The 9,688-nt window shown below is 37.3% G+C and overlaps 1 protein-coding gene across 2 annotated transcripts in view; it reads right to left on the bottom strand.

Annotated features, from left to right (window-relative positions):
- Nucleotides 1–1,318: 1,318 nt before the first annotated feature.
- ptbp2a (polypyrimidine tract binding protein 2a) overlaps nucleotides 1,319–9,688 on the bottom strand; it is a 16,839-nt gene continuing 8,469 nt past the window's right edge. The window contains exons 7-14 of one of the 2 annotated variants that reach the window (XM_035530842.2): nucleotides 9,510–9,620; nucleotides 9,206–9,416; nucleotides 8,429–8,544; nucleotides 6,876–6,909; nucleotides 6,291–6,383; nucleotides 3,944–4,160; nucleotides 3,786–3,863; nucleotides 1,319–3,664 (exon numbers count right to left, since the gene is read on the bottom strand). In XM_035530842.2, coding sequence (XP_035386735.1) covers nucleotides 3,535–3,664; nucleotides 3,786–3,863; nucleotides 3,944–4,160; nucleotides 6,291–6,383; nucleotides 6,876–6,909; nucleotides 8,429–8,544; nucleotides 9,206–9,416; nucleotides 9,510–9,620 — 990 coding nt within the window. In that variant the 3' untranslated portion in view covers nucleotides 1,319–3,534. The remainder of the gene's footprint in view (nucleotides 3,665–3,785; nucleotides 3,864–3,943; nucleotides 4,161–6,290; nucleotides 6,384–6,875; nucleotides 6,910–8,428; nucleotides 8,545–9,205; nucleotides 9,417–9,509; nucleotides 9,621–9,688) is intronic. The other variant, XM_027015762.3, reaches the window with a different exon arrangement.

The raw sequence follows: 9,688 nt of genomic DNA, 5'->3' as shown, positions 1-9,688 counted from the left end.
CTAGAGCATCAGTAAAACAGATCTCACTGATCTGTGTTCAGAGCTGACATTGATGATGTTCAATAATTTGCTTTGCTTTACTGTCTTCAGTACAACACATTTCATTACACCTTCAGACCAAATGACTAATGTCCTGAAAATACTTGGTGGTTATTTAACTACATTACAAAACATAAGTGAAATAGTACCAGTAGCTACAGTACCAATGTGGCAACAGTGATGAGGCACTGGAGAGAAGTTGTTGGTAAGAATGATACAGTTAGCACTTAACATGGTAAAACAATTATAATTTAATATAGGTTATGGCCAAATCAGTAGAAAAACAGTGTAAAAAAAAAAAAAAGAAAAGAAAAAAAGAAGTTAATTTGTGAGCTTAGTATAGAAACTCAAACCTAAAATGTAAATATGTTGCTATGTTGACTTATAGGAGCAATAGCAGTCACTTACACTGCAAATAGCACCTACCTGTCTTTTTTGAGACAGATGCTATTTACACTAACATTATATTCCCTCTCACTCTCTCTTCCATTTTTTTAATATATATATATATATATATATATATATGAATGAGAGAGAGAGAGAGAGAGAGAGAGAGAGAGAGAGAGAGAGAGAGAGAGAGAGAGAGAGAATTTTAGTAAGAGATTCAAAATAGTAGAGAAACATGACTTTTCGGACAGAAGTCCCTCATCAGCTATTAAAGGAATGTTTATGGTGTGTGGGTGTGTAGATGATGGAACTAAAGAGTACTGTAGTAAAAGATGAAAAGATGTAGAAACAGTCAAAAGTTCATTGAAGTACACAAGATTTCCAGAGAAACAGGGTGCTTCAGACAGGTCCTACATCAGCTGTGCAACTTCATATGCTGATAAAGGACCTCTGTCCAAAATGTCCTCTCTCTCCAGAATCCTTATGTCATTCACTGTAATTCTGACACACATTCACAGAAGTTATTTCTGGTGGTAAGCGCTTGGCTTGCACAGCCGGTGATAAATCTGTCCAAAACATTTCTCTGGAAACATTTTGTACTATACCGCAGATTTTACTATCTATATAGAATGTGTATGCATGTATACTTCGACTCTAATCAGTCATTTTCAGTTATCACACCTTATGTCTTCTGTAAGAGATATAACCAGCACTACACAGAAGAAAAAACAAAACACACTTACGTTGAGCTCCTACAAAATATCAGAATTAAGGACTTAATTTCCAGTGGCTAGGCAAATTGCACAGTATTGACATCACATTCTTAGTTGTTGCTATGGTAGCAATGAAGTGGTGAAAGTTAAAGGGAAAAAAAATAAAAATCTACAGAAAATGTAACTTGAAACATTTAGTAATTTCTGCTACACAAACACTATGGCTACATCAAGTCTAGAGGGCCAATTATTCTGTTCATTACTAAGCTACTGTATACAAATGTATTGTAATCAAGGAGAGCAAATGCCCCAGTCCATGACATGCTAGGAGATACCCCCAACCATTTCTATTAATACAGGACGTCTGGCAGACCTTCTCAAAGCATCTTCCGAGACAGAACTTGCCAATAAAAGTGGAGGAATTAACGTGCAACTTGACTGGTCTGCTGTTCATGCAGGTTTAAACATTCAAATCAACCTCAGGTTTTGTATCCAAAACATGGAATGAGAGTCATTTTTTGCATTGATGACAATCATTTAACGTCACCTTTAGCGCCTAAATGCTGCTGTGGAAAAAAAATCCAGTGTGATCCAACGAATGAAATGACAGCTCTCTCATTGGGCATCATCAGCCCAGAGATTTTGGAGAAAAAACAAAATAAAACAAAAAAACCAAAAAGAAAACAAACAAACAAAAAACCCATGAGTGAGAAGATGGACAGGCAGAAATTAACTTGGATCTGTGACACTGATCACCAACTATATAAACAAGACTAAAGATGCTGAAAAAATGAACAAAGTCAATTTACAGGGTGCAAACATATTGAAGCTCCACACAGCATGTCAAACAATCTCTCCTGACCCTATTGGATTATTTTAATTCCAGAAAAGGTTTCATAATTTTCCAACCTAAGGGAAAGCACGTCACTAAAGAGGGGCAGGAAAAAGACAGACAGAAGTGAGGGAGAAGGAGAGAGAGAGACAGAAAGATGATGAATAGAGCTACAGAAGTATTTATTGAGCATGCCACAGAAGAAAAGCAAAGTACAGGGGAGAGAGAGAGAGAGAGAGAGAGAGAGAGAGAGAGAGAGAAACAAACAACCAAGTCAATCCTTCCCACTTTGTTAGAAAAAATGATCTTTTAATTGTGCCATGTCCAAACTATACTGAATATTACATTTCTAAACAAGTATTAAAAAAAAAAAAAAAAAAAAAAAAAAAAAAAAAGAATTATACATAACTTCTTTACCACCATCTCAAAATGTACAGTCCATTCATGTGAGAAATGCACCCCATGAGGTTCTGGAAGCAAATGGGTGAAAGTGGGCTATTATTTCTTTATAACCGTCAGAATTTTCTTCCTTTTTAAGTGGGTCAAGCATTAGGTTGTCTGTGGGTTCTGCTTTTGGGAAATACAAAACCAGAATCTCCTAAAAACTGGTGTTCAGTAAATTAAGACTAAAGGCACAAACTTTGGTCCCACCAGGTTGTCCTGCTTCTCTGCACCACTCATGTCAAAATGTCAGGATCACATTTGTCAGCCTTTACTAATGCATGCAACAGCTGTTACCTGAACAAGGATTCTCAATATTCTCAAAACTAACTAGACCAGTTAGCACATGCAGAAAACAATTTTGTGCAAGTCCACAAAACAACAACAAAAAAAAAAGAAAAGACCCTGCAACACAGATGCTCAAAAGAAAAGGTAGTACATTAAAATAAATGCTTTTAAAAATCACTTGGGAAATCCAGACCAGTATTAAAGCTTGTGTTGAACAGTAAGCTTCATAATTAATCACTAGAATTGTCTTATGTACATTTCACTGGATATTTCACCAAGCTCCTGAACCTTAACAAATCAAATGAGCATAAAACAAAACAGACAAATGAGCACAAAAAGCAAGCAAACGTGGGCTTGAATTCTGAGGCAGGATTCGCACACTGTACAATTCACTCATGGGAGAAAAAAAGCAAAAACTGCTGATTTTACAAAACTTTACACCTTCACAACAAAGAAGCCTATGTCCCCATGTGACTGAATTTTTGGGTGTATGAAAAACATATCGTGGTGAAAATGTTTATGCTAGTTTGCTGAGTAAGGCACATTCTTTATTAACTAATTTTACTAAAAAGAGGTACCAACCTCCTCTAGTGAAGAACTGGGGAAGGTACATGACTTGGAACCATACATCAGGGACACTGGGAAACAGGGTAAAACATCATCTTTTTTTCTCCCTCCAGATAAATTCCATTTCATTTTTTCACCCACATTTTCTCAAGGAATGACTGGTAAAACAAAAGGGAAAAAAAAGTGTCAAACTATGGTCCCCAGTGCACCAAAACAGTCAACAGGTAACGCTAGAAAATATAAGAGATCAAGATGTCTCAGCTTTTTTTAAATTGTTGATTTGGAGAAGGAGACCCTCAGATGATGGTTGTCTCCCATGTTATAGTTGTGGAGATCGATCAGACACTGAATAGCCTCTTCAACTGTAGACATCTGGAGCAGAGCCATTTTACGATCTCTGTAGTTAAAAATAAAATGGTTATCAACAGACAAATATCACTAAAAAAAACAATAAAAGAAATAACTTCCAATTTAGTTTAGTAATGTAGTAACTCTTTGCACCAGACAAGCAAACGTACTGGAAAAACTTGAAAGCTTTCACAGTGCCTCCGGAGTTGGTGAACAGTACTCTGAGGTCATCTTCAGTTATGTCTTGTCTGTAAAATTGACAGGACAATGGTTAAGCATTCTGACATGTGGAAAAAAGATGAGAGCCAAGTAAGAAGGCTGCACTTACGGGATGTTTGACAGATGAAGGGTGGCAGAAGGAGGAAAGATGTTCTGGAAGTTCTTGGAGCCAGGCTTTTTGAAACGATGTAGAGGAGAGTTGGTAAAATCCTTGGTGAGGCCCTGATCATCCAAACCATCCCTAGGTAGCTGAACCGTCTGATGTTTGGACATGGTCACACGGATGATCTTTGAATACATCTTCTGTCCGTTAAGATGACTCATTGCTACGAATGTTTAGAAAAGGTGAGCAGAATAAGAGGGCAGGAACAAACTCACTGACAAACACCAAGCACAACTACAATTCCAAAAATGATTTACTATACAGCCCAAAGGTGTGCCAATTGTTCTAATTTTTTACTTTCTGTAACATGGTATTAGAGCAATGAATACCAGTATTACTGACATTTATGCAGTAACAGTCATTTTCAATCAAGGTGCAGAATTAAAATATTTTTCCACTTGCTGAGAAATGTAGTTTACTACATGATACTACCATTTCCAATACTTCTAAAAGCATGAAATAAGCACAATTCTTAAAAACGTAATCTGCATTTATCTACATTGACGCCACATAGTACATTTAGCAGATGCCAACGCAACTTTGTAGAGTGGCTAGGGTAGTTGATTTAAGGTTTAGCTGGAAGAACTACATTAATTGCAGAGGTAGTTAATACTATACAATAATTCGCTTTATTTTAATTCAAATTACTAAATGAAAAATCTCATTTAACATACTTCTTTGGTAACATGTTACCACCAACTCCTGTGTGTAAATCTTGGATCATTTTTGCAGTAGAGAGGAGAACTTAAGCACACTAAACTACTAATTTTATGATGTTTAAATGATTTTGCTAAAACACCTCATGGAATTCATCATGGGAATGAATAGGAACTGACTTATTATGGCTCAATTTTATGGGAATAAATTCACAGAAGTGTTAAGTAATAATTTTATACACGAATGTGGCTACATAAATTTTAGTGCTGTCATAAGGTGCAAGTGATTCCAAGTTAAAAGATAGCTGTCAATTTTCAATTCTATAAAAGCTGTAGTGATTTAATCTGAATCTTTCATTTATTTTAAACAAAGAAAGCCATAGGTTTCCTGAAAAATGCATGTTGAAGTCATTCCACCCCATGTTTTAACTACTCAGAGCAGCCATCCATCACTCCCTTTCCATCACTGATTAATAAGGCTGGAGAACACCCTAGAAGGGATCTTGGACACGAAACCTTTCATAGTCCATAGCAAGGGTGTGGGACACACGGACACACACACACGCACACGGACACACCAGGTGCCTCCAAAGCTGCAAACACCCAAGTACACAAGTTCAAACCCTAACAACCAAGTAGTGTACACTATGCACAGTTGTGTGTGGACCAAATCACAGGCATGGCAAGGCAGTTTTTAAAACTTTACTGACAGTTCTAAAGATGGACCACAAACCTGTTTTTTTAAAGGACTTGAAGTCTTTAAAGTGGTACATTATAAGTTTCTGAATGTTATAATTAGCAAGCAACTAAGTTTGTTTGCCAGATAAAAAACAAAAAGTCAGACCCCTAAAGTTCAAAAATACCGTATGAACCCACAGGGGGAGACTTAAAAAAAAAAAAAAAAAAAAAAGCAGTGCACCTCACATTCTTTACCCTTCCAAACAAAGTGCAGCTGTAAGTAAGAGCAAGATCACGTAAATGTCCAGTTTCATAAAAATGCCCAAACGCCACTCAATGGAACATCTAGGATTAGTCAGAATGCTGACATCAGACATTTTGTGATTAATTTGAGGGCTCATTTGCATGTCGTAGATTTCTATGTAATCATCATCATCGCAAATACCAAAGCTGCAATAATTAACAATATATTCTACAGCACTATTTTGCCTTGCAATTTTAATTTGTTAAGGCACAAAGTGCGACCAACAGACATTTAAGACAGTGTGGTCTATAACATAACATGATAAATATGTTAAAATGATGCAATTTCTTTGATATGCTAGGTTTGTGTGTTTGTTGTTTAGCTAAAAAGGTAGCATAAATTTGTACCAGTATGATATGACTGAACTCGAAGACCCAATTTGTTTATTTACTAAATGACACTGGAGTTAGCAGGATGATGGAAAAACAAATAATGTAAAATAAAAGACACTGGAAAAATAAAAAGAAATAGTTTTTAAGCATCAGGAATTGGGGGAGTATACTTAAATTCTACAGGAATTGCTGAAAATTATAAGTAATAAATAATATTAAGTATTAGGCGAAATATTAAATATCTTGTACATGCAAAGACCAGTAAAGCCCCAGCTTCTCAACTACGGCCTTAATAGAAGGGTAATTACAGGAAATAATCTTACCAAGCTGGGCTTGATTCATATCAGCCATCTGTATCAATGCACTGTCTTTTTTGTTATAGAGGATCTTCACACGCTGCACATCGCCATACACCCCTGCATTAGAGCAACAAGCAGCAAGAGAGGCAGGAGGAGGAGGGGAAGAGGGAGGAACAGTTAGCTTTTAACAGAGTGAAACTTAGACAGAGTGGAAAGATAGATAGATTTATCATAATGGAGAGACAGAACATTTTCCCTAATGAAGAAAACTGATCACAGTCTGAAAAGAAGCAAGAGGTTCTGAAATACCCTCAAATTAAAAAAAACAAAAACAAAAAAAAAAAACTAACAAAAATTAAGCTCTGGGGTGATAGCACATGCAAAAAAACAAACATTCATGCATTAAAGTAAATACAAAAGCACTATGAGAGAGAGAGAAGGAAAAAAAACAAAAAAACTAAAACTAAAAACTAGCAAACTAAAAGTCAACAAAGGTGAACATTAAAGAACACTAAATAAAAAGAGTAAGTAAAATATGGGGCAGGGGGAATCCAAATAAAATCTAAATAAACTAAAAACAAAAAAGGTAGAGTGCTAACAAGAACATACCGAAGAGGGTAAACAGACTTTGGGGCGTAACCATCTTTAGAAGGAGAGAAGAGCAAGCAGCGTGAGACAGGTAGAGAGAAGAGTCGAGGAAGAGCAGAGATGAACAGATCATCCATAACGGAGGGTGGTTTCCCGCAGAATGGTGAGGTGGTCATGGATCATGGTTCAAGGCAGTTAATTGGGGGCAAGTTCATCCGAGGAACATATTTGTTCAAGCACAGAGCATGAACAGTGGAGGTGTGGCCAGGGTGGGGCAGGATTGGGTAAGACATATGGGGATGAGAAGAGAGGGATTTAGAGAGATAGAGGGGAAGAGAGGGGAGAGAACAGGGAATGATTGGGGACAGGGGAGGAGAGGGGAAGGGGAGGGAGACAAATGCAGAATAAAAAACAAGAGTGGGGGGACAAAAAATATATAAATACAGGTCAGTACACAGGAAATGCAGGAGTTTGGTCAGAAAAATGGCTGCTCTATGCAATTTCTAGTTTATATAGCAAATAATTGTGCCAATGTAGTCACCCAATATTAGGGCAAGATACATTCATTTCAAATTAAAAAGCCTCTAATAATGATAACAATAACATCATGAGGGGGGGAAAAAAAGCATGCAGCAGACAAATTCAGGACAGGCTTAAGCATGGTAGATTTGGAAAGCAAGTAAACTGTTCAGTCGTGCACTGCAGTATGGCCCAATTCCTTGTAATGGCCATGCTGGGGTAGACAAAAAAACAAAACAAAACAAAACCACCTTTCAAAGTTATGGCATGAACAGAGAAAACCATGGCGGACCTGGCAAACACACTTAACAGAATTACCATAAAATGGAGTGCCACATTAAAATTCAGAGACTTCTCATATGACAGATGACCAGTTACCATTTTATTTCATACTTGTACTCAGTTTCAAAAGTGTGAGAGGGCAGGAGAGAGAAGATCTTAGACAAACATATGACACCAACATTTAACCAGTTTCAGATCAATTTAGCAGAAAGCAGGTGGACAGAGAAAGAGAGAGAAAGTTAGAGACAATGATCAGGTTTGAGAAACAGCAAAATATAAGGACAGGGCCATAAGTAATTTCTGGCACAGAAGTGACTTTTGGAAGACACAGTCAGGCAGACACATGCAAGTAAAGAGCTGATTGACAAAGTCTGTAACAAATAGTTTCTGAATTATTGTTATCATCCCACACCAAATAATTTGTTGAATTCTCTGTACTGCCAATTAGACAAATGTTAGACAAAACAAAAAGATACTAGGCAAAGTGATTTAATTAGTTAAAACTATGAAAGTGGGATGTCATGTTCTGATATCCCAAGGGCAAAACTGGAGCAAAAAAAGTGTTAAGGTTTATTTAGCATGAGGAATCCAACCAAACAGATGCAATTCCAACCCATACCAGGGGATTTACTTCATACATTGTATTTCACGCTTATCAAAATAAACATGGATACACTGAAAAATGGTATGACTAAAAGGCAACACAAAGGTACATAGACTCTGACTGGAAGGTAATGGAGGGCAGAACTGAACAAAGCGCTTGAAGGACTTACCTCCTCGTTGAGATTGCTGACCAGGAGCACGCCGCTGGCGCCCGAGTGTCCGGACAGAGCTACCCTCCCTGCTGCTGCCGCGGCTGCAGCCGCCGCACTCAGCGGGCTCAGTGCCCCTGCAATTACAGCAATGGGTTAGAAGGGACACTGCCAAGAGGACCAGCACAGTTCAACTTCAACCTTCTTATTCTGGTTACAACTTCTTTCAAAGTTTGGATTCTAAATAAAATGTAAAGCTGATGCGTCAGTACTGGGATATAATAAGAAACAATATTTCTATTAAAGTGAAATACATTCGTAGATATAGCTAACAGAACTTGGGGTGGAATGGTATTTTCGTAACAAGCTTAATATAAACTTGTTTGAATGTCACTGTGGAAATGTCAAATATTTGAATTAAGAGACCTTATGAACAGATCACAAACCAAAAGGTCAACTGCACTGTTGTAAAGAAAAAAAAAGGAAGGAAAAAAAAAGTGATCTACACAACATCTAACCTGAGAGCAAATTCATGTTAATTAGAAGTTATCCATGTACTAGCTTCATCTTATTTGTTCAATAGGGTGATTTGATTAAATTTCATAATTTATGAAAACCTTCACAAATCACAACTTTGGGCATAATCATGAAGCTCCAACATTCTTTTACACAAATAACATTTTGTTTATGACTGTCTTTAAACATGATATTATACAAACATACAAGATTCTGAAAAATCAAAGACAAGCCCCAAGCCCACAAAGACATAGAAAGAGAAGAAAAAAAAGAGCGAGATACCTGGTATCTTACCGAGCAGGGAGTTCGAGTCCTTGCTAAAGGCTGCTGCCACAGAGGGATCTACAGCAGGCTGCCCATCACCTGCAGGCAGCTCTGGTCTGGTGTAATCCCTGCTCTTATCGTTATTGTACTTCACATTCAGGTTGACAAGTTTGGAGTAGTCTATCCGGAGAGTACAGCAGGCATTATATATGTTCTGACCATCAAGTGCCTGAGACAGAGGATAGGGATTTTTTTTTTAAAAGAACGTACTGACCGATCACAGAGCAGGTTGACCAAAAAGTCTGATAAACATAACACTCACCACTTTGGCTTGCTGGGCGCTAGTTGCATCATTGTACTGTAGCAAGGCCTGAAACTGATTGTTCTTTGTGAATGTGATGATTTTCATGACTGTGCCAAACTTTGAGAAGATCTATTGACAGAGAAAGGAGAGAATTGAGAAGATCTATCAACAAAAAAGGGAGAAAAACATATAAAAAT

This window comes from Electrophorus electricus, chromosome 14 (assembly GCF_041902795.1).
Source record: "Electrophorus electricus isolate QZ-2024a chromosome 14, ASM4190279v1, whole genome shotgun sequence".
Lineage (NCBI taxonomy): Eukaryota > Metazoa > Chordata > Actinopteri > Gymnotiformes > Gymnotidae > Electrophorus > Electrophorus electricus.
This window is presented reverse-complemented; position numbering and strand designations above follow the sequence as displayed.